The 24,082-nt window shown below is 37.7% G+C and overlaps 1 protein-coding gene across 2 annotated transcripts in view; it reads left to right on the top strand.

The window, feature by feature from the left end:
* The window catches only part of USP24 (ubiquitin specific peptidase 24), a 62,711-nt gene that overhangs the window by 1,169 nt on the left and 37,460 nt on the right, over window positions 1-24,082 (top strand). For both annotated transcript variants that reach the window (XM_032696090.1, XM_032696088.1), the window contains exons 2-15: window positions 11,394-11,559; window positions 12,521-12,588; window positions 14,031-14,174; window positions 14,677-14,799; window positions 15,710-15,745; window positions 16,297-16,362; window positions 17,853-17,918; window positions 18,720-18,794; window positions 19,575-19,733; window positions 20,836-20,950; window positions 21,477-21,580; window positions 22,747-22,854; window positions 23,318-23,413; window positions 23,515-23,676. In XM_032696090.1, coding sequence (XP_032551981.1) covers window positions 11,394-11,559; window positions 12,521-12,588; window positions 14,031-14,174; window positions 14,677-14,799; window positions 15,710-15,745; window positions 16,297-16,362; window positions 17,853-17,918; window positions 18,720-18,794; window positions 19,575-19,733; window positions 20,836-20,950; window positions 21,477-21,580; window positions 22,747-22,854; window positions 23,318-23,413; window positions 23,515-23,676 — 1,488 coding nt within the window. The remainder of the gene's footprint in view (window positions 1-11,393; window positions 11,560-12,520; window positions 12,589-14,030; window positions 14,175-14,676; window positions 14,800-15,709; window positions 15,746-16,296; window positions 16,363-17,852; window positions 17,919-18,719; window positions 18,795-19,574; window positions 19,734-20,835; window positions 20,951-21,476; window positions 21,581-22,746; window positions 22,855-23,317; window positions 23,414-23,514; window positions 23,677-24,082) is intronic.

The raw sequence follows: 24,082 nt of genomic DNA, 5'->3' as shown, positions 1-24,082 counted from the left end.
AAAAGAGCTAATAATTAGTAGTGTCCAAACTGTGGAACTCGTGAGGATGAGAACAGCAGAAAGCCCTGCTGTGTGGTACCAAAGGGCCACCTTGCGTAGCCTCTGTCTCAAGAATTGGTCAATAGCAGGTGCTTAAGCACGTGAATAAAACCAGGGAAACTCAAGTACCCTCCTAGGCTCTGGTGAGCAGTATCCTGAGGGTTTCTGTGCCAGCAAGTGCTCCCTTTCTGGGTATGTGTGTGTATGTATCTATAAATACATTTATGAAGAATACGTGCACGTATCTGGTACGTAACTACACTTGCACAGATCATCCGTATCCATAGCTTCAGCATGTTGACGTCCAATCTCGCGGAATAAAGATAGGTGATCCTGTTCACTGAGTTAACTGGGTTAGATCCTGAGCTCCCATAAGCTGCTGATGTGTGCTTGTGGAGTAAGGTGATCCGTGGGATGGCACGTGCGCTGCGCAGAAGAGGAGTCGCTGTTTAACTTCCCTGATTGAAGAGTCAGGGAACTGGTTTCCAGTCTTTGCTGTGAAGGGTTGAGAGTGAATGGGAGTTCTCCTTGTTGGCATTTAGATCTCTGTAGCCACCCAGAGGGTGGATTTTTCCTATCGGATGTAGTTGTGGTTGGGACAGTCTGGCTTGTCAGTGTGACATTTCAAGAGAAGCTGTCAGTGTAAACTTCAGAGAAGTACTTTTTTCCCCTGCACTTGTTCCTATTGCAAATGACACTTTGACAGCTCTTAAGAGGATTTTCCTCCTATTATTTCAACTTGTATGTCTGATCAAACTTACTTATGCTTTGTAATAGTTTCCTTTGCCACTCACGTTCTCGTTTGCTTTGACTGGTGTTCTGGTTAACCCACAGGAGGGAAGCCAAAACATTTCAATAGAGGCAAATCACTGCACAGAGCAGGCATTTCAGAACAGCTGAGGTGTCTTGCTACATGAAGCTATATAAATTCAGGCCTCAATTTAGTAATTGGATTCTTTTGCATATGAGCATCTGTCAGCTCCTGCATGTGTATGCAAAACAGTGTTTCTGTAATAGAAGAGTTATACTTGTAGAAGTCTTAAGATTGTAATTGTTGCCTGTGCTTATTTGTCCAGTATTGCAGTACAACGTAACAGCTTTTGACATATTCTTTATAAAACTGGGAAAATTATATATGATCAGTTCTTAGGGGGTTTTATGCTTCAAAAGTAATCTAGCATTACGTTTAATAAACTACAGCTATTCTTTAAGTGGTTAATCAGTAATTAATCAGCTTAATTGGTAGTTTTCCATTCAGCAGAAGCTTATGGCAAATGAAGCTATACAGAAAGCCATTGCACAGGCAGCTATATTATTCATTGTAGTCATACACATTATGGTGAAACATATTGTACCCCATACTGTCTTGTGGTAATTCTGATGTTATTTCTAGTTTTCTTGCTCTCAGTATCATCTCTCTTTCTAGCATGGTACCAGTTTTAACTTTTATTCAGTGGGGAGGTTGTGGTGTGTTAGATTTTTGGATTTTATATATCAGCAACGTACATGAACATATACATCAAAGGAGCACAGTTCTTAGAAATTTGCTCCTAAATAAAAATTTCCAGTCTAGTACTTTATGAACAAAAGTTAGGATTAGATGTTTTAAATTTAAAAATAACAAGAAAGCTTTAGTCATTCTTCATTACATGCATGTAACAGGTCTGTACTTTGAATTTACATTCTTTTTTTGGCTGAGTACACTTTAGCATGCATTTAAGAATAGATCTATGAATGATTAAACACTTTACATTTTCTCTAATCAGTAATGAATCCATTATGTTTGCATATGCTTATTTGGTCTCTATTACATAATGTTAGAATCTGTTTAGTATTCATGTTGATCAAAGAAAGGCTTGTCTCCTGGTTTTCTTTTGAGAACAGCACAGCAACCAGATACATATCATACTAGTAAAAACATGTTTTCTTTAGATAAGATTGTAAAAATCAGTGTGAATCCTCTTTCAGTGATCCAGACTGCTGGTCTTCAGGGCTGTCTGAAAGTGTTAGAGAAGCCTAAATTTGGAATAACTGGCCCAGAAGCAAGAGAGCTGCTGTGAGCTGGCCCAACACACACTCTATGCTTGCCTTCTGTGTGAGGCTTGAGATGAAGATATGCACAAATTCATTTTCACGAGAGCTAAAACTTCATTTTCAGCAGGCCAGCGTGTTCCAAAGAGCATGCAGTTGATTCAGTTTTAAGCTAATAGCTGTGGTGTGCCTCTGGCATTGATGGGCTAACATGACCACGCTTAACTCATCAAAAGAAAAAGGCCAGAGAAACCTGGAAGTGCAAAGGGGGCTTCAGTTCGTTTGTGCAGTTTTCCTGAAATAGCAGACAGTTCAACTTCAGGTTTACAGCTGTTTTGTAGCTTTGCCCTGTGTAGCACTAAACCACATTGATAAACTGAAATCACCTGCTTTTAGAAGAGGTAACTTTGCTTGTTTGACATAACTTCTATGTTTATGTCTGTTGACAGTAAATCTGATGAGTGCAGTTTGGCAAGAATCTGGGATTTCTATGTTTATTCCTTAGGCAACATCCAGATTGTCACAGTGTGATTCTTTGCTGAGGGAGGTGGGTGAAGGATGCTATGCTCATCTCTTTATATGACTGACAGATAAGCTGCTGTATGACTGATGAACTGCTATATGAATCCTTATAATTTAAGACAAGACTATAAATGAATGTGATGACAACGTCTGTCAGTGTGTCCATGAATTGCCACAAGTGCCACAATTGCTGGCTTTAATGAATTTGAGAGGAATGAGAGGGAGAAGAGCAGGCTAAACAAATGTGGGAAATGTGACCAGAGAACCTGAAATTGTGGTAAGGGGTCGGTAAAACTACTGAACACGTAACAGCAGTTTGCATAACCTTCACTAAAATAATCCTAATTTGTTTTTAAAACAGCTTCTGAGAGTCATTACTATGACCTTTTGGGTAAATTGTGATGAACGGATTATGTTACCTTCTAGCTATTCCTGTCCCCTTCAGCATGTGCTCTTTTGATTTATGTTGTTTTAGTTGAACTGGATCAAAAGCTCACACACACCAGATTTTCCTAGGTAAGGTTTATAATAAAACTTGTCCAGGATTGCTTTTGAGGTGCTGTTTGATTTCAAGAGAAGGGGATTTTGTAAAAGAAACAGGCCAGCAACCGTAGTGAGTGCCAGTGCCAGGAACATTCTCACTAGTCATGCTGCAGAACTGTTGTGTTCAAACCCTACCTCTGCTCATTATTAGAGCTCAGGACTGAAAGCAGTTCTGTCACAGATGCGCTGTGTCATGGTGGGTGTGTACTTAACCTCTGGTTTAGTTTTTAATGTATAAAATGAGGATAATGGTGTGTGCTTTATTAGGAGAACCATGGACATTAGGCTTGTGGAGTACTTTGATCCTTGAATGGAAGGAGCTGTATTTATTTAAAGACAAAGAAGGTATTTAGCCTTCAAGCAAATGAGGTGGATTTCACGCTGCAATTCTGTACATTTAAAGTCAATCTCCTGTCTTGCAAGTAATCTTGAGCTTTGCAAAAGTGACTATTTCTTGCATTCTCATATGGAAGTTTTACAGTGTGGCTTGTCTGCGAATTGGCCTTGTAAAACAATTAAGCAATCAAATAAAGCTCTGTGGTGGATTTTGGCATCGAGTCCCTGGCTGGATGCCATCAGAATGTCAAGTGGAATTAGTATTTTAGCACTCCTGATTTTCAGCATCACTGTTTTCAAAAATGAGTGGCCCTGGTGTGGAACCTCTTCTTACGTTCTGATTCCATTAACACTTCCTTGAAAGCATTTGAAAGAAAATACCCTGCATTTCATTCTTAACATAAAACAGACTAATAGAGATGCTGTGTGAAATCAGGGAAAATAGGGGTAATAGTGAGAAATGCGGTTGGTTAATTTTAAATGTAAGCTTTGTTTTGAATAACTTACAAAGTCATTATCATGTAATGTGATCGTTAGAGTAATTGTGGATTGAGAGGAGCACTTTATAATTACTGGTTCACCAGTGAAGGTGATGCCTGGGGGGTCAGCGGAGGTAGGAGGCAGATCTATAGCCAACTTCTCAGCTGGGCAGGAAGTGTCTCTGCTATAATGTCCCCTGGAAGCATTTTCTGGTCATCTTCCCAGTTTACAGTGCTATTCTGTGGCAGCTGTTTAATAAGGAAGTGAAATACTGAGGAAGAATGAGAATAAAAACAAATTAGCCAGTGTTAGAAGTTAATTCCAGCAAATCATTTGGATTGCTTTTGGATTAAGGAACAGTAGGTCTTTGTATGAGAAGGGCAAAGATGGAAAGGAAGTGCCTGGGGTTTTTTTAAGCTTTTATTTTGAAAAAAACACGTATTTGTACTGCTGTAGGAGTAGCCTTTGGTATATATGTTTCACAGGCCAAATTAAAATTAATTTAAAAAGCCAGTATGCTTACAGTATCTTACCACTTGATCTTCCTGCTTGCTACTTTACAGCAATTCTGGCTTTTCTGATGCCCAGCAGAGCAGTCTTGAGAGGCATTTAAAGATTTTTTTCATATTAATTAGTCACATTTTTATAATTACACACTGTCAGAATCAGCTGCTTTGTCGGTTCTGGTTTCTATCTCACTATACATCAGTTTACGTCTGTAGAACAGAAGGACGGATGAGCGTTCAGCAGCATTATTGAATTAATTTTCCCTTTCAGACCCCGACCTTTGGTTGCTAAAACGTTACAATAAATATCTAGTGGTTCTGCAGCACTTCTCTATTAATGCCTGGTGTTTTGGCAAACAGAGATGCAAGTATTGATTTAATTTTAAGTACTGAAATGCTAAGCATTTGTGATTCATTGTTTTATTGTTTTAGAGCACAATGTTTATCTGATATCACACAAAGTTGTTTTGAGTTATTTGAGAACAAGCATGGGGGTTTTGTGCTTAAGAAAACTCAAGGGTTGGGAGGAATAATGGTATCAGCTGTGAGTCTGGCTGTTTGTAGTTATGATAATGGAGTAAGTTTTTAAATATATCCATAAAGAATACTGAAAACACATGCAAGATAAGTGTTTTCCTTGGTTCCTTATGAATGGCATTCCTAACAGCGCTTTCCATGACCTCTCCCTCACCTACAACTTGTTATCAAACTTCAAAATATGTTGCCAAAAGTGGTTGTAGCGAATCTCTGGCTCAGATTTCACTCCGTACTGTGGTAATAGTAGCATAAAAAGGCAAAGAGACTCCTTTTATTGTTGAAGGTAAATGGATGTTTTAATTCAAGTGTTATATTTGCAGAGCCTCAGTTGTTTTGTTTTGCTGTGCTGCTCAGGACTATGTTTATCTTTGAACAACTAGGCAAGTACATTGGTGAATATTGCCTGGTAACATCACACCGTCACCCTGGAAATCTGAGAGAGCAGTACAAGCAATGCTTTTAGAAAATCCAAGTTAATTTCTAGCTTTGCTGAATTTATTTTTTTTTCAAATTCACATGGTGTTCTTATTCCTAGTCTCACATGGTTCTTAGTTGTGAGAGATGGAGGGCAGAGGGAAGGTGGAGCCATGGGATTTTTGTGGTTATAATTTGCTATAATCCTTTACACCCAGGGTTTAGTCTAACCATGCATTCTTGATAGTGCAGTTGTGCAACTCTCAGTTAAGGTCAGTGTCCAAAACTTTCTGTGAGAAAGTTCACTGAATAAACTGGAGTTTCCTTAGGGCATATTTATGACAAGATGAGAGTCTAAATCGGCTTCAGTTAGGGCAAGTCTGTAATGGAGGATTTATTTTTCTTTAGTAATAGACTTGTATCATTCTTTTATATGAGCACAATGAAATACTAATATATTTTTTTCGTATGACAAGACTGCATTTGCTTGTGTAAAGTAGTCCATGGTAAAAATCTGAAGAATTTCATTTCTGTGCAAAAAGAATAGAGCAAAACATCCATGTATACCCCGAACAAGCTTATGTTCTCTTAACATAAATAACAAAAGACATTCCTATATATCACTGTGCTCAGAAATTTTCCATAGAGATATGTTTCTCTGGATAACAATGCAAGGGCAAGATGCTGCATCTGTTTAGGACTTAAACCAGTTAAAAACTGTTGCTATACTTAGCAAGTAAATGTCTGTTTGTCAGTAAAATGTTCTGGAAGTCACAGGAGGTTTTCTTATTGCGAAATGAGAAACATAATCTGGAAATTCCATACATGACACCATCTTCTGAGTCTTAAGAACACTGACATACTCACAGCAGGATACTGAGCTTGTTCTTAGCAATATGGATCAAATGGGTTTTATATGATGGCACAAACAGGCAACTAGGAAATACTCTCCAATTTTGCTCCCACATCTGCCACTTTACACGAGTTTAAAGAAGTTCTTTAAGCTTCTGGAGTACCAGAAGCTTTTATAAAAAGCAAGTATGTTACAGGTTTAGAAATGTAACTTTTTTAAAAAAAATTCAATACCTCGTGCTTAGGATGTTCATGTGTAAGTACAAGATGGTAGCTTTGATTTATTTGAAATCCTTTGAATACTTACCCCTGTGTTTCAGTTCTAGGTAACAGAATATCCTCCTTTAAAGAGTTAATTAACAGAAAAAAATTGACAGCCAGACCTGGAAGTAAAAGCTGCTTTAATCAATAGTCTGGCAGATGGAAGGACTGTCAGGCCATGACTTCAGGATTCATAGCTTCTCCCACAAAGTGATGGGCATAGTAGATCAGAGAAATGCTCTATTTTTATGAGTATTTGATGTATTTCTCTTACCTTGCCTCCACCTGAGCATTGCAGTACTCTGCAAACACTAGTGAGTGGTGCATCAGTGTGCTGTGGCATGGGGGATCATCACTGCTGACACTTTACAGCTGGGGAAGCTGAAGCTTTGAAAAATTGATTTCTTTATGCTGACTGTGATAAAAACTGAAAGATGGGCCTAGGATTTTTTTTTTTTGGCTAATTCTGGCTTTATGCATTTTTTCCATTACTACTTTTCAGAGCAATTAAATTTTGTCCTGTATTATGTAGGCACATAATAACAAAATAGGGTGTTGGTTTGGGTTTTTTTTAGCAATGCAGTGGAACATCAAAAATCTATTTTCTTGGCTACAAAATGGTGGTTATTTTGTGAAAATCAGTTATTAGAGAGGCATAAGAGTGAAGGGAACTGCTTGGTCTGCTGGTGTCTTAGAAAGTCTGATCCTGTTGCTTGTTGAAAGAAATGTGACTTTGGGGTTTTTTTCCTAAATTATATTAGATTCAAGAGCACATTATGTGACTTAGCTCTGGTAATAATAAATTCTGTTGGTAGTCTTCTATCAAAATCAAATTAACAAATTTAAATTACAGTTTGACTGTAATTTCATTACTAAGGCTGTCAATTAGCATCAAAACTATTCTTAAACTCCTTGTTATTTTATGTAAATCAGCTGGTATGGGAACTGTCAGTGGCTTTAGTGTTTGATTAGTTAATTAGCTGAGTACTACAGGAATACATTTTGAAGCTTTGAACTGTGACCTTTTGGCAATTAAGTTATATTTCATTTTTTCTGTGAGGGCTGATTTTTGTTTTGTGTTACTCTTCCATGGAAGGTTTTTTACTAGAGATTTAAACAATGCTTTATTGATCATATATTTAACAATTTTTGTTTATTCAGCCTTGCAAGCAACTGTGGGAGGTACCAGGTCCCCAGAGTGAGAATCTTGAATCACTGCTTAAGCCTGTGAGAGTATTTCTCCAGGGAGCTTGTGTGTGTTTAGCCATTACTGTATTTTCACACCTTGAAAATAAGCCAGAAGAGTCAAGACTGTTAGAGTGAGGGGATCTTCAGGGCTTTTATATAATAACAGATATATCAGAAGGCATGGAAAATTATATTAAAGGATTGCCAGCAAAAGTTTTTTGGTCTCAAGACTTCAGCTGAAGGAGGGAGAATAGTCACAGTTGTGTGATGTGCACCATGATTTCCTATTGCGGAAAACAGTGATCCTTACAGACTTTTAGACAGTTCGTCTTTGGATGATTACATTGGTTACCAGGAATACGGGTTTGTTTGGTTGGGTTTTTTTTTTGCTTTTTACTGTTCTGTTGGAGAACATCCCTACAAATCCTTAACATGTCAGGTACCAGTTCAGTGTTAAGTCTGTTCAGCCAGAATTGCAAACACCAAACTTAAGTCACCTACTTGAGGGGAAGGAGGTAGTTTTATATTTTTATATATATATATATAAATATATATATATATTTTTATATATATATATATATATATATTTATATATATATATATAAATATATATATATATATATATATATATAAACAAGCAAACAAAACCCATGTAATTCCCCAAAGAAGAGATCCAGAAAACCACTTTTCAGGAGGCTGACATGGCCTTTCGTACTATTTATTTTCACATGTACCATAATCATTCTTCAAAAGCTTTTATTTCCTCCGTGGACCTGTGTCAGTAGAGTCTGCAATGACAGTTCTGAGCTGCTGAGTTACATGGCATTGATTGTGAGGGCCTGTTCAGAGCTGTTTTGCATTTGTGAGTGTTAACAGAGCAAGTGAGATCTCCAGCCTGTGTTGGAGTGTGAGATCTGTGTGCAAGATCTCCAGCCAGCACAAGATTACGCAAGGACTGAGCCTAGCTGAGCTGACGTTTTCCCTCGTGCTGCAGCAGCTGGTAATAAATCCTTGGCTTTAAAGAGCAGTGCAAATCGATTTAAAAGTTGGACGGTGAACAGTTTGGAACTAATTAGGAAAGAGCAGCAAGAAGTCTTTAAAGAGACTGTTACTTGTAGTAGATACATTGTAAAAAACAGGACTCAGTCTGTGCTAATATAAAGTGAACATAGCTGTAATCTCCCAGAAATGCAGAGTATTAAATATATTAATGGTTTGAAGGGGAATTGGAGTTTTAAACTACCTGGGCATTTATTTGAGACCTGCAGGTTTCGCAGTACCTGTGAAGCCATGTGTGTGTGATGTGTTCTAAAATTAATAAATAATTAAACTTTATACTTTCTGGGCCGGGTTTTGGTAGCAGAAGGCTGATCAGCAAGAAGACTCATTGTTTCCTAATTAGTGGAATGTGCCAAAAGCATACTCCTTCAATGCAAAGAGTTGCCATTGTTACTAGGACAGTATTCCCAGTACCATGCTCATTTTTTTGTGTAAAAAAAATCTTTTCACTACATTGTTGGTAAACTCAATCCAGACATGTCCTAAGCACAATTTATGATAATGTGGGAGCTGAATGTACAGTGAAGAATGTGTGATTTCACTCATTCCATGTGAATTTCCATATTATGGACACTGGCAATCACTTGTGTGGAAACAGATAAAGAAAGAGCAGCATTGCTTGGATGCAGATGGGAGAACACAAAAGGTGGAGTTTTTCAGCAATGGCTGAAGGTCTGCACTGCTATTCTGCAGCTCTTAAACTGTCTATTGCTAACACTGGCTTTATTTAACATGGACACTTTCCTCCAGGGAATGGAGCAACTGTAGCTCAGTTTCTGTAATCATTTGTTGAAATGTTCCTTTCCTTGGCTGCAAGTCTGGGCTGAACTGCAGTCGTTTAGTGCTCAGCAATTGTGTGTTTGTTATCCTTAGTCTGCCTTTATTATACTAAAAGCTGTATCCCATCCTGTTACAGTGAGGGCTTTCTTTATAACCTCACCCTTGTTTTCTATAGGAAATGGATTTGTGCTCTGGGTGGGCTGTTCTTTTCAAAAGCTGAAAACTGTTTGGTCAATACATCAGGATAATTCCTAAAAAAAAAAGCTTGTAAATAATTTCAGTATCTTTTCGTTTAGACCTTCAAACATTTCTTCTTCAAAACCTGAAGTATTTAAACAGGGCATGATTTACTAGATGGGAATTACATTAGGCTTCCATGCACAGTGTTGGATCAGGTGACCAGTTTCAGAAGCTATTGAAGTACAACTTCCTGTAGTGGCAAACTGGGGACTAAATGCTTAGTAAGGGGTTGGAGAAAGGTGGCACCTTCCTTCTCAAACATTGACATGTGTGGTTATTCTGAGCACTCTGTATCATTCCTGTAAATTTTACTGCTGCTCTCCAGAAACTGTAAGTCCAGCCCCTGTGTGCAATCAGTGAACTTTAAATATAAGCTTTATGCTGTTCTCTTGGCTCAGTATTTTTGAACCATTATGTGAATGACACATTTACTTTTTTAAAAACAAATCTAATCCTACGAATAGCAAATGCAGTCAGAGAGCTGGAAGCACACTTGTGCACATACATTGACTTCATTCTTTGTATACCACGTCCTCCAGAGTTCAGTTCTTTCTTTTGGTTTATTTCTATTCTGTTCACTTTCCTGACACTGTCTGTTTTTTACTCTATTTCCTGTTTGTCCTTCCTCCCTCTGTCTCTGGCTTCTCTCTCAGTGGGATCTTGTTACCATCACTGTGGTTGTGTTTTCCGCTGTCTCTGGCAGTTACTCCATTTGCTGCCAGGCCTGATCCAGACGTTCTGTCCTTTCTCCTGCTTGTCTTGCCTGCTGTTGTGGAGGCAGGGAAAGGTAGTCCATGTGAACTCTTTGACACATTGGATAGCTGGATGCAAGGTTAAAAAACAAACAAAAGAAAATAAATGAATAACTTGTCTGCTCTTCATTTGGCGCTGCTGAGACAGTTACCTAACATGGTGCTTAGCGAAGAGCAGGGGGTAATTCTGTGTCCTGTGCACAGAAAGAGCTGCTGTTCAGTGGCACTAGCAAGGAAACCTGTAAAGCTTAGCTGGAGTCCTCTGCTTGCCTTTTCCCTGCTCCTTTGTGTAATATTTGCCAGTAACTTGTTTTGACTTCAGGAGAAGGACAATTCTAGTTTCCTCGTTGGACAATTATATTTGAGATACACATTTTTCTTTATTAGCTAGTAAAAAAATCCCACTGTACTGGAACAGTGTTCAGTATTTCTTGATGTGATGGGATGAAATGCACCTCTCTTAGAATAAACTGTTCCCATATTCTACAGCAGTTGTTGAACAGAGGATTAATATGCAGATCTATGGAGATCAAGATTTGTACTCTACAGTTTCACAGGGACTGGAAGTACTTATCACTTGGCTCTAGGATCTGATATGCTAAGGAACAAGATTTGCCTCTTAAATAGGCAATTAGTTAACAATTAGTTATGTAAACATAGTAGCATGAAATACATACAGGTATGTAATCTCTTCAAATTGAAATGTTAAGTTCTACTTTGAAAAACACAAGCAGCCTCAGGGTTGAGAGTTTGACATGCTTGTTACAAGCACAGCTGCCTTTTCTGAAGCTACTAAACTCTTTAATGTGTCTGAGAAATTGCTTTACCTGAACGTCTTTTCCCCTCCCCCCAGAAAAATGATGAAAATGGGAATTGCTCCGGTGAAGGGATTGAGTTTCCAACAACTAACTTGTATGAACTGGAGAGCAGAGTTTTAACAGATCACTGGTCCATACCCTACAAGCGGGAGGAGTCTCTAGGCAAGTGCCTAATTGCATCCACCTACCTAGCAAGACTGGGTAAGTTCTCTTTCCACAAATATACGGATTATATGTTCAAAAGATATCACAGACAGTATACTGGGCAGTTGTGTGTTTCACTTTAATCTAGCAGTTGTTTACTTGGCACCCCGATCACATCTCTGGGAAAGTGGTTAACAGTAAACTGTTCCACCCAATGCTGTAAAAAGAATGTTGATCTCTTTTCTTTTTCTCTCAAGTAATTTGTTCACTTAAGCTTTTTTGAAAACGGGAACACATGTTTCTTTATGTTCTAATGATTGTAGGAATTACAGTTTTTCAGAGCTGAATTACTGACTCGTTTTTTTCATTGTGCTGGTTATTTTTCCATTCCTAAAAACAAGCTGTCATCTAAATCCATGCTGTGGCACGCTTGTATAACTCGTTGTTTTTCCCTAGCGAAATGCTTGTATTGTGTTAGACCTGAATTTGACTTTTCTGTATTCAGTAGTTTGGCTGGGGTTAAGGGTGTTAAGGAGGCACCACGCCCAACAACTGGTATATAATGAGAGTACAAGATGTTTTTTCTGTCATGCTTGATGGCAGACTAAAGGGATGTTGTAATCTCTTGGAAGAATACAAGTTGTTAAGTGATTCTGGTTTGCTTCTTTGCTTCTAAGCTGTGTTAAAAGGCTGTGCTTACATTTGAGGTTGGATGGAGGCTGTGAAGCATCAGTAATGATGTACAAATTGTAAACTTTGAAGTTTACAAGTTACTTATGGTGAGAATGCTTAAAGAGGTTGTAAAAGGTGGACATTGTGAAACTCCTTAGTTCTGAAAGGCAGTTCTCTTGACTCATGCGTTTTGTTGCTGAAAAAGCATGCTACTTATGAATGAACAGCACATTTTTTACTGCTGGTTTGGGTTGGTGTTCCCAAAAGCTTGTGATGAGATCCCTGAGGTAATCTTAAAAAGTATATTTTAAAAATACTTTTAAAATGCACTCTCCTTTCTGTAAAGGTCTTTCTGATTCCGATGAGAATTGCAAGAGATTTATGGACAGATGCATGCCTGAAGCATTTAAAAAGGTAAGTAGGTACAGCAGACCAATTCAATGTTTCTTTGCATTGTTCATGGCAGAAGTAGTGTTTTGTAATCCAGACTTCAGAAAACTATGGCAACTGCCGAGTGTGTTCTTAGATTAAAGTCACACTCAAATTATTTTCCTAGACTAAAATCATACAGAAACTTAGATTAAAATCATACAAAGTCCCAGTTCTGCAGCTCTGGGCAACTGTAGCACACAGCTTTTTTCTTTACTTTTTTCCCTTAAATGAAGAGCTCTGTAATAATTAGCAGAGCCTAAAGACAGGTTTAAAGACCCTTGGATAAGGTCATTAGTGGCAAGTTCACAATCTGATTTCCCTTAACTATTCTTTCTGCTCCTTCTTCAGAGGGTTGCTAATTTCTTTTCACAATCCATTTAGAATTTGTCTTTCCCCTCAGTGTTTAATACCTTGTGTTTCTCTGGGTCTCTGTGACTTTTCTCTAAAGACCTTTCCAAACCAATTCACTTCCCACTATTCTATCCATTTTGGATATTGTCTAAATTTCTTGCCCAGTTTTTCAACCATATGCATAAAAACACATATACACCTTTTTAAAAGTTACTCAGTCCTAGTCTTAAATCAATGAGAATATAATTATATTTAGGGAAGATAGAAATTTAAGGGGAAAATTCTTTTTCCATTTGGCTATCAAAGTAATAATCTTACATACTATAGTTTTATATCACTTGGTGTTTTTTGCATATAAAATAAATGGTGTAGATAGTTCCTGCAGAAGAATAATCTGTAGAAATCTAAGTTTAGAACGTGCTGAATTACAATTTGCTGAAATATTTGCAAGAAACGCTATTAATGGTACAAAAAATAATTGTATTTAAACTATTTAGTTTTTTAACTGCTTCTGTTCAGACCCAGCTAGCAGACATTAAATGAAGTTCGCAGATGGCAGCCTAGTGTCCTTTATAAACAACATGAGACCAGATTCAAAGAACATGTTTCAGTAGGTGGGAAGCAGATTAAATACCTCTCTCTTCATGGTACATGGCCTTTGTTTTCCAATAGAGGCTGCTCAAAAAGTGTGAATTGGTAAATGGTTATTACAGCTCAATCAGTTCAGCTTTGTGGCTGCCTACTTGAAGATTTAATAGTTGTGAGTTCAATCTGCAAGCAAATTAGTTTCGTATTAGTTGTTCTTTGCAAAGGTTACAGTCTTTACTAGTGCGTGGAAATGGAAAACAGTTTGATACATTTTATTTTCTGTCATGAAATGTGATTTAAGGTGTTCTTCAGCAAAATTACAAATTGAATTAACTCTTAAGGCATTAGTGCAGGAAGAACATCTGAAAAACACACCAGATAGTGATTAGTGCACTCCAAGGAAGCATTTGCTCTGGAAACAGTCTTTCTCCTGTTTTGTGATTGTGCTCAAACTTTAAAAAAGATCACTTTTTTTTCTTTTTAAGCTGTTAACATCCAGTGCCGTTCACAAATGGGGAACTGAAATCCATGAAGGAATATACAACATGCTTATGCTGCTAGTGGACCTGGTTGCAGAGAGAGTAAAACAAGATCCTATCCCCGTGGGCCTGCTCGGTGTACTTACAATGGTATTTGACTCTCTGATGCAATTTCTGATATCTGGGTATTTGGCATTTTGTATTTATGATCTTGATGCTTTTTCCAACTGTGAGTTGTAGTTTACCGTTTTAAGATCTGCAGCCATTGCTTGCAGATATTTTACATCCAGCATACAATTCAAAGGGGTGAATACTGTTCTAAACTTCTGAAAACTAGCAGTCTCAAAAAAAAAAAAAGTCACATTTGCTGTCACTTAACTGTTTATTTTTTAAAACTGGTACTTTGAGTTGAGCTCCCCTTTTTACAGCTCTCTGGCTCACATGGTTATTGGGTATTGTCTGTACAGAATGGAAGCTTCAGAATGCTTTATACAATGAGAACTGAGAGGCTGGAGCAGGGGGCTTCTGTTCAACTTTATTTTTTGCTAGATCTTTAACTGCCAACCCAGAAAATGCTCGATTGAAAAAGTCAAATATTATCAAGATAGGTTTTGAGGCTGGCATAATCCATGGTGTTCATTGTTCTTTCAAGGCATTTAATCCCGACAATGAATATCATTTCAAGAATCGAATGAAGGTGTGCCAGAGAAACTGGGCAGAAGTTTTTGGGGAGGGGAACATGCATGCTGTCTCACCCATATCCACATTTCAAAAGGTAAGCATGGCCATGCCCTAAAAACTACTTTTAGTGTAGATGTTTTTGTTTCAGAAAAGACTGTTTGATTAGTAGCTATTTATAGCACAAGAAAGCTTAAATGTGTCACCGAGAATTATAGCAAATACTTCTTCAGTATATGTTGGTCTGTAGAAATGAATTTGTCCTCTCAAATTGTCCCAGTTCTCTGTTAGAGGCTAGATTTAGAAACTTCTGTACTTTCATGTCTAAAGTAACACAACAGTCTGTGTGCTGCTTTAGACATGAAGTACATAACGGGTAGATCTGTGTATCTAAGGACTGACATCTGTTTGATTGTTGAGTGTGAAATGACCAGGATAACTCCAAGTGTTCAGTTCTAGCAGAGAATTCATGCTTTTCTGACAGCAAGGGATATGATATCCTCATGTCAGACACACTGGCAAGGAGGCAGTTTTTGAGGTTTGCACTGTCTTGTCACAGTTGTTCCAGATGGGTGGGTCTAAAACAGAATCAGTGGAGTTGATCTCTCCTTCAGGAAACAAGTTTGTGGCCACAGAAAGAAAATTCTACATCTGCTGCTTTGAGAAAGGTTCTTTAGCACTGTTCCACGCTGCTAATGTGCTATAAATACAGTTGCTTGTGAGTCAGCAGCCACAGTGTGTACTGTTGCCACAGCACATGGGCAGTGATGTCAAGCAGAGTCCAAAAAAGGATGATGCTCATGAGAACCAACCAGAACTCCAGCTATGTGCTTAGTAAAGGAGCTGTTACAAACACCTGCTGTTTCCTTTGAAATAACAGTGTGTTAACATAACATTTGAGGTGTGGGTTAATGGGCTGAATGTGTCTGTCCAAATTCCTGTTTTAGAAGACAAATGTTTAGCGTGTATGTTGCAGCTCTAACTTGTTAATGTTCTTATTGTTCAAGGAACCTCACGGGTGGCTGGTGGATCTGGTAAACAGGGTATGTAAATGTAGACCAAGCAGAATTGTTGTTTGTCACTTAAATTATTTGTCTTCAGGGATAATTTTTGTTCCCCCCCACCCCACTCCGAGTCATTTTTTCACTCTTAATCCTGCCTGTATATAGGGAAGGGCCTTGCAAACTACATCTTGTTGAATTGCTGCCTTCTCCCTTGAGCACCCTTACCCCTAGCATGGTAGCCATGGCTAGAGGAAGTCAAGAGCTCAGCTTGAGCTGCAAGCAAAAGTCTTCCAATCAAAAGTGCTGGGCTAGTTAGCTCTTGCTGTATGTGGTCTAACTTTCTTCCCTATGTCCTTTTTTACTGAAGACAGAGTTTGTAGCTTGATGTTTAAAATCTGGAACCAGGTATAATTGCATTGAATTCTCCAGTGTGCCCCTGAATTCCCATGAAAACATAAAGCTTATTTTGAATGGAATATTCCATGTTAGAGGGTACTTGTAGGCATCTTGGTAACTGTTAGTGAAGTATTTTCTATGCTCTCTTATTTAATACTGTAGTTCACTACATAATACTGATTATTTTATTTCAGTTTGCAGAGTTGGGTGGATTTTCAGCAATTCAGTCCAAACTCAATTCAGAAGATATTGAACTTGGGGTGAGTTCATCTTCTGTCATGAGACTTCTCCCTTTCCATTACACCCTTCATGTAGAACAAGCAGTGTCCCTTTTGGCAATGCCCTTACCTTTGCTTTGGTATCAGAGCAACATTCCCACAGAGCCCTGGAGAAGTGCTGTCAGACTGAAGGTCAAATGAGGTTGTACAGAAGAATTCTGACTGAAGAGCTTTGGAGACGTCACAGAAAAGAAGGAAAATTAGTGTACCTTTTTGCTAACATTCAGCCTTCTGGTTAAATGTCAATCAAAGTAGTTTCACTGTATGTTCACCAGTATGTCCCTGGTTTTCTGTTTACTGCATCCATAGCTGAATTTAGCTGCAAGTGAATTGACTTCTGTCATTTATTATAAAAATCACAGTTTAAGGAAAAAAAAATCCTTAGAAAGACAGTGTCTAATCCTAAACAACTTTTCAAAAGCTGTATCTGAAAACTGAATGGTTCAACAGTGCTAAACTATTTTTGGTGTCAAAGCCTAACTTGGCTAGTTTTAGCTTTCTAACCTATATTCGGGAAACTTACGAATCTTTCACGGCTTGAAGAATTAGGAGGGTAAAAGCAAATAATGTCATTTGGAATCTTATCCCCCAGTATAAAATCAGTCTGCTTTCAGTGAAATGCCATTAGAGAGAATTCAACTTATTTTCTTGGGATATTGATATTTGTTGCTTTATACAGAGATATGTGAGCATGACAGAAGAGTAAGGAAACACCATTTACATTCCAGTCCTTCAGTGGAAACTTTCACTTGACTTTGTTTAATGATTAATAACTGCTTGCTTAGGAAGGAAATCAGGGTCAGTGTCACTTAATTTAGGCCTTTGATTGCACTGGTGCACACTCAGTTTTACAGTTCTTGATCCAATGTGAGAAGAAACCGATTTTGATAATGCCTTTATACATTTAATTTCTTTGATAATAGATACCACTTTAAAATCACGCGTTGAAGGGATCTTGACATGTATATGACACATTTACAAGAGCTTTCTCCCACGTAATGCTTGGGGAAAGAAATTTGCCATATGGCTTTAACCTTAAATTTTGCATTCACACTTCTCACTGCTGTAGAGAGCAAGCAAAATGTGATGTGTTCCTTTCCGTCTGTTTATTTCTGTGACTGAAACAGGATCAGTCAGAGAAGACTGAACAGGATGATGAGAGGACCAAGACTAGTGAAAACGGGGAAGGCACTTTTTATTTCAGGCATAAGTATATAACACATACTGTATGCCATGTATAACATATGTAATATATAGCACATACTCTAGTGTGTGCCATAGAGTAAATCTTTCCTGAACCATGTGTTGTTTTTGGTGTGCAAGTCCTTTACAACAATCGTTGCAAGTGACTGGAAATTACTGTATGAGATAAATAATACTTGTTCATCTTCATTTGCTTTTTAAGATACAGATTGCTAACTATGCAAAGATCTCTTACATGTGCACCTAAATACTTGCTGTCTGTCTTTCAGGCAATCTCTGCATTAGTTCAGCCATTTGGAGTTTGTGCAGAATATCTTAACTCTTCTGTAGTACAGGTAAAATGTCTTTGTTACGAGTTGTCAGAGGATGAAAATTTGCTTCCAACTGTGTTGGTGTGAAACCGGTGACTAATTTGAAAATCCTTCAAACCTAACATTGCAGAAAGTACAGGAACCATTTTGAGCATCCTGAAGGATTGATGAATAAAGGGCTCAGACAATGTTTAGATTCTTTTTCTAAGCAGTGATCTGTAGTCACGTATCTGCATCTGCAACAGCGAGAAGCTTTACCACAGCCATTAGTAAGCTTCATCTGTGTAAACCATGTGGGAAATGAATCCAGCCTGATGGATGGGTTTTGCATTTAGTTTAACTTGCTGCCTGAGATCAAACACATTAATATGAGAGTTTACACTGCAAAAATTGTGGTACTGCAAAAAAAATTTCACTATGATATATTCGTACGTGCAAATGCACTCCAGGCTTCACACCTGCACTCACCAACAAAAAATATTGAGTTAGTACGTGACTAAAAATATTTATTTGAAGAGGATATAGTTTAGAAGCCCATGGGAGTCAGAGAGGCACATGCACCTAATAACTGATGCATTTTGAGAGGTCCATCAATCTGTCAGTTTTTGTAAAGCTGCATTACAGTGATGTGAAATCTAATTGCTTCTTTTTCTGGACATAGCTCTCAGGATAGTTTTATGTATATTATAGGTGTTGCTTTATGTCTAAGCTAATGGTAAGCTTTCAGCTAAGTATTTCATTTTGCTGCAGCCGCATCTTTCGAGTAGTGTAATTGATTTCAGGAAATGTTAAAATGATTGTCATGCCTTTTCTCACATTCTTTAGCCCATGCTGGATCCAGTCATTCATAAAATGATTAAATATGTACAGAATGTAGAAGAGAAGGACTTGAAAGACAAGGTAATGTTTTACATATTAAATATTTAGGAATAACTTCCTGTGTGTTTTGGAAATGCTGGCAATGTAGACTAAAACAATAGCTTTATTTTCACTGGCAAAAATACAGCCTGTTCTGAATTCTGTCGTCGATCTATGACTGAATGACATAGATCAAAATGCATTTACCCAATTCCATTCAATACCTTTTTCAGTAGATATCTAACATTATGACCCTTTTTAAAATTTTTTGCCACTCTTGCTGTTGAATTTTTGGTTTTATTGGTCCCCTTGTGCAGCATGTTGAATGCTTACTTCTCTGACTGACTTGAAAATGCTTCCTATCATGCAGTCAGTGAAATTCATATAATTTGTGTGCATATGACTTGCATTAGCTGTTTCCTTCTGAGAATTTGGTAGTCGTTGGTAAAGTGTCCATGTAAATAACTTGTGGCTACTTCCTACATTACACTGAATTTGGCATTCAGTTCTATTAAATTTTTGAGTGTTGACTTTTTAGATAAGACTTAAATTGTTAATTGTTAACTGGGAAGTATTCATAGCTTGTGGAGCTACAGGGGAGCAATTTATTGTAGCAAATCTGTAGCTTTAACCGATGGCTTTGTTATCCTAAAATTTCTGGAGTACAAGTAATACTTTAAGATGTACATGGTACTATATTTCATAGATTAAAGGGTCTGTGCTGGGTCACTAAACCTACTCTTTGTGGATCACAGACGTTTGAAACAGAATAGCAAAAATAGCAATGTCTCTATTTGTCCTTTTTTGTTTTGTTTTAAACAGAGACTAGTCAGTATCCCTGAGCTCTTGTCTGGTATCAAACTGCTGTGTATGCGCTTCCAACCTGATCTGGTCACTGCAGTCGATGACTTACGGCTGGACATCCTGCTGCGCATGTTGAAATCTCCTCACTTCAGTGCAAAGATGAATTCCCTCAAAGAAGTAGGTTTGCTTTCTATGTGTGTGTGTGCTCATGTGCATGTGTGTAAGTGGGATAGGTTGTTAATAAGCCACCGAAACCTTAAAAAAAGAGGTGGCACAATATTTCTTTACAAATTATGTTGCCTTAGCAAAAGCTCAGTTCACGATAAATACCAAAACAAGTTAATATGACAGGAGTTGTTTGTGGTATTTGTTCAGGAGTTGTTTTAATATTTGTTAGCCACTGCAAGGGCTGTCGCCTCCAAACTAGAAAGGACTAGACATAATTTGAACCTTTTCTAAGAAGTGTGGTTTGAGATTGATTTATAGGCAATGGTCCATGCTATTCGCTCAGTATTCATTTTGAGATAATCCTGAGTATCCTGTGGCATATCCCTTTTTTTTCCTTTTAATGGGACAAAACTGAAAAAGACCAAATGGGACTTAAACCTCCACTGATGTCTCAGTCCACTCGTATCAGGTCATTGCACTATGTAATTGCATTTTTTTATTATGGTTGTGTGCAGAGATTGTAGTGTTTGAGTCCCTCTTTTGTGCTTTTTCCTTCTTTATTTATTGGAAAATTGAGATGTTAGACCTCATTGCTGTTTGGTCCTTAATCATAAATGCTATGTATCTGTGTGAAGTTATAAGAGTGCAGCTTTTGAAGGCTGTAGCAGAAATGTGCTCTATCTCCCTAGAGTGAGGAGCCTGTATCAGTTCAGTATTGGATAAAAAATAGGACACTGATTTGAGCGTAACAAGCAGAAGGCTGAGATAACCTACTTCTGGTGTATCTGTAGAGAGATACCTGGCAGCACAGGCCAGCTTTTCTGTGTCATAATGAGAATAAGATTCTGCTGTGTCGGAGACTGATGAGAAGGTGTTTCTGGTTAGGAATTTGCTTTTAAACAGCTTATTAAAAAACAAAACCAAACAAATAAATGAACAAAAAATCCAACAACCCCCAAAAACAACCAAACAAAAAAACATGTCCTGTACTCAAAATATTTGGGGATTCCTGCTTAAGCTTCATAATAAGCCTTTTTGAGTAGATTTCATCGTGTGCATGTATAATGCATGTGACAATCACTGTTAGAATCTCACAGTTTGCAATTTCTAGGTAACAAAATTAATAGAAGACAGCACTGTCTCCAAGTCAGTGAAGAATGCAATAGATACAGACCGACTGCTAAATTGGCTCGTAGAGAATTCGGTTCTGTCGATTGCTCTAGAAGGTAAGAACTCCCACAAAGACTTTTGGCACGTGCTTTGAAGGACTTAAATTTAAAAATTTCATCTGTCCCTTTCAATACATTTTAATTTAACAGTATTAACAGGAGAGTTGAAGGCTTTGTTGTCTTCAAAATAAAGTAAAATTCTGCAAATTCTGCTACTGTAGTCTAGTCCTCTGTTTGACATCTGTGCAGATGTCTTCTGCTGTACCCTGGGTTTTTACTGTCACTTTATATATTGTTAGCCTCTAGAAAAGAGAGAAAAGAGGATTTTCTTTCCCAACTGGTAATGTTCTACAGGGGTGGACTGCTATCACTTTTATGAAGTAAAAAAAATAAAAGTGGAAAGAGCCTTGTTCTTTTTCTTTGTACTGATAGACTTATCTGTAACAGTACAGAAAGAATTTTCAAATTAAGATTGCTTTGTTCTTCTTCCTTTTAAAAGAACTTGTTTATTCTCATTCATTTAGCGTATCAAATATATTGTGTTTTAAATATATTAATTTAGTTGCCATTCTTTGTTTGACAGGTAATATAGACCAAGCGCAATACTGTGATCGTATAAAGGGAATTATTGAACTACTGGGCAGTAAATTATCTTTAGACGAGCTCACTAAAATTTGGAGAATTCAGGTAAGCAACCAAGGCTAGGCGGGTGCTTTTAGACTGTCTTTCAGAAGCACACATTGTAATACTGGGATTTATTTTGTTTATAATCTATGCATCTCTGTTGCAAGGTGGAGATGTTGAGATTTTAACAGTACAATTAACGCAGAGGCTTTCTTTTACTTTTTCCTTTACCATTTAAAATCAACTGTTCTTGTAACACAGTTGTTAAATCCTATGATGCAGTTCAGTTCTTTAGCAGTGTGTGCTAAGGGGCTGCAAAAATATTTCGTTGGAATGAGAGGTTGGCAGCCTGGAAAAGGTGACAAAGTGTTTGTCTAGCCCAAAGACCATGCCTAAGTATTTTAATTTTTGTAACTAGAGGTATGAATTTGAATGTGGCTTACAGTGTGACTTCAAAGAGAGTGGGCTCAACCTGTATGAATTCCCATTTACAGTACCTACATATAATTGACCATATAATGACAAGTGGTCTTTTGGCTTTCACTTTATGTATATGCAACTTACCACTGTGTGGGAAAGGTGGTTTGAATGTTTAATGCAAATGACACGTGGAAACTTTGACGAAAAACTAAACTTCCCCTGCAGGAAATGGTTTTCTTCTCTGTCCAAATGTTGATGTTTCAGACTAAACTCATTGAATGTTGTCAGCCCTGCTGTATGTGCGGGCATAGCAGCAAGTCTTTAATGCTTGGTAGAGCTGAAATATGGTTCTAGTTCACTCACTTTTATTCTTTAATAAAACACAAAACTTCCTCCCCCTCTCTGGCTGTTGTTACCATGGTGCCTCCATCCGTGTGGGAGGAGATTTTTGTATTGCTCACTTTTGAGTAAAGCCTTATAGGATGTCAGAGATGCAACACCCCGCACATGAACTTCACCAAGCAATAAAAATGGTGATGTTTGTATTACTCCCACTGCAGCAGGTAGAAACTGCTGTAATAATGGCAGATTTTTTCTTTCCTGCTTTAGAATTACTTCTCTCTGACCAGACCTCTCTACCAGGCAAATGAGGAGCACAGACAGTTATTTTGACCTGGTTTTTCTAACATGTCAAAAGCTGCTATTCTTTCTCATTAGCATGAACAGTAGGATAATGCTTACATGAAGGTTTTTCTCTATCTCATTTGGGTTAAAGACCTACCTTCTTGTGTTTTCCTTCTTCTTTTCAGTCAGGACAATCCTCTACTGTGATTGAAAACATACATACCATTATTGCTGCAGCTGCTGTGAAGTTTAGTTCTGATCAGCTCAACCATTTATTTGTTTTAATACAAAAGGTAAGTTTTCATATGAATTTACATTCCTTAGGAAGAGAATTGATGAGATGTACTTATGCATCCAGTGTATTGAAAGGCAAATGCCGTGAATGCATTTGTATTTTCTATATAAATGTAAAATTGGCTATAAAAAAATAACACTTTTCCTACTAATTTTTATGTTAACCCAGAAGCCTAATCTGTTACTGTATTGCTAATTGACTTAGATTTTATAGCTATTATATAGCCAGTCCTAAGGTACCTAAAGTATTTTGTATTTATTCTCTAATAGTTTTATGTTTGAAAAAAGAGTTGGGCAAATTAGTCCTGTAACTCCCGGTAACAGAAATAAGGAAATACATATGGTGGAAACATATTTGTTTATACTTGATTTTCCTGCAGTAAAACAGTTGTGAATTACATTTTTGTGTACGTTTGAGACTTAACAGACTTAACAGTGCTTGGTGATTTCTTTGCTATCCAGAGCTGGGAGACAGAGAGTGACAGGGTGAGACAGAAGCTGCTGAGCCTGATCGGGCGCATCGGTCGAGAAGCACGTGTGGAAACAACCACTGGAAAGGCACGTGAATGGTTTTAGTTTGAATTTCTCGTTTATTAAACGTAGAGTTGCTAGTCTCTGTACTTCCTAGGTCCTGACTATTCTTCCACTTCTTCCTCTAGGTTCTGGAGGTACTTTGGGAGCTGGCTCATCTTCCAACATTACCATGTAGTCTTATTCAGCAGGCCTTGGAGGAACATCTCACAATCCTTAGTGATGCTTATGCAGTGAAAGAGGCAATCAAAAGAAGCTATATCATCAAATGCATAGAAGATATAAAGAGGGTTGGTTTATTATTTTATCTTTTCCAAAATGAGATCTTACCTAGCCTTGATGTTACCCTTTCTTTCAAGATGCACAAATTGTGTGTCCCATCTGTAAGTTCTTACCTTGGGGAGTCCACGAGAGGGGTAGGCTTTGTGTGAGCCACTTTGTTGACCATGAGACTCATAGTAAGTCTCTTGCCTTTGTTTTAAGCAAATTTTCAGCACAAGGAGTGATCAGTTTATGGGAAACTACCAGGATGGACCCAAGGTTAGAATTTGCAAATGGAACCACTATAAAGGTATGTCAGTATTTTAACTGTCCCTTTCATGTGAAAGCCTAGATTAGTTTTCTTTGAGTTAAGCATGTGTTCTGGCATGACCATTAAGTCTCAAAATGCAAATCAATATTTAAATTGTAGTAGTT

The sequence above is a fragment of the Chiroxiphia lanceolata genome, chromosome 9 (assembly GCF_009829145.1).
Source record: "Chiroxiphia lanceolata isolate bChiLan1 chromosome 9, bChiLan1.pri, whole genome shotgun sequence".
Taxonomy (NCBI): domain Eukaryota; kingdom Metazoa; phylum Chordata; class Aves; order Passeriformes; family Pipridae; genus Chiroxiphia; species Chiroxiphia lanceolata.
The sequence above is the reverse complement of the archived record's forward strand: the minus strand, read 5'-3'. Positions and strand labels throughout refer to the sequence as shown.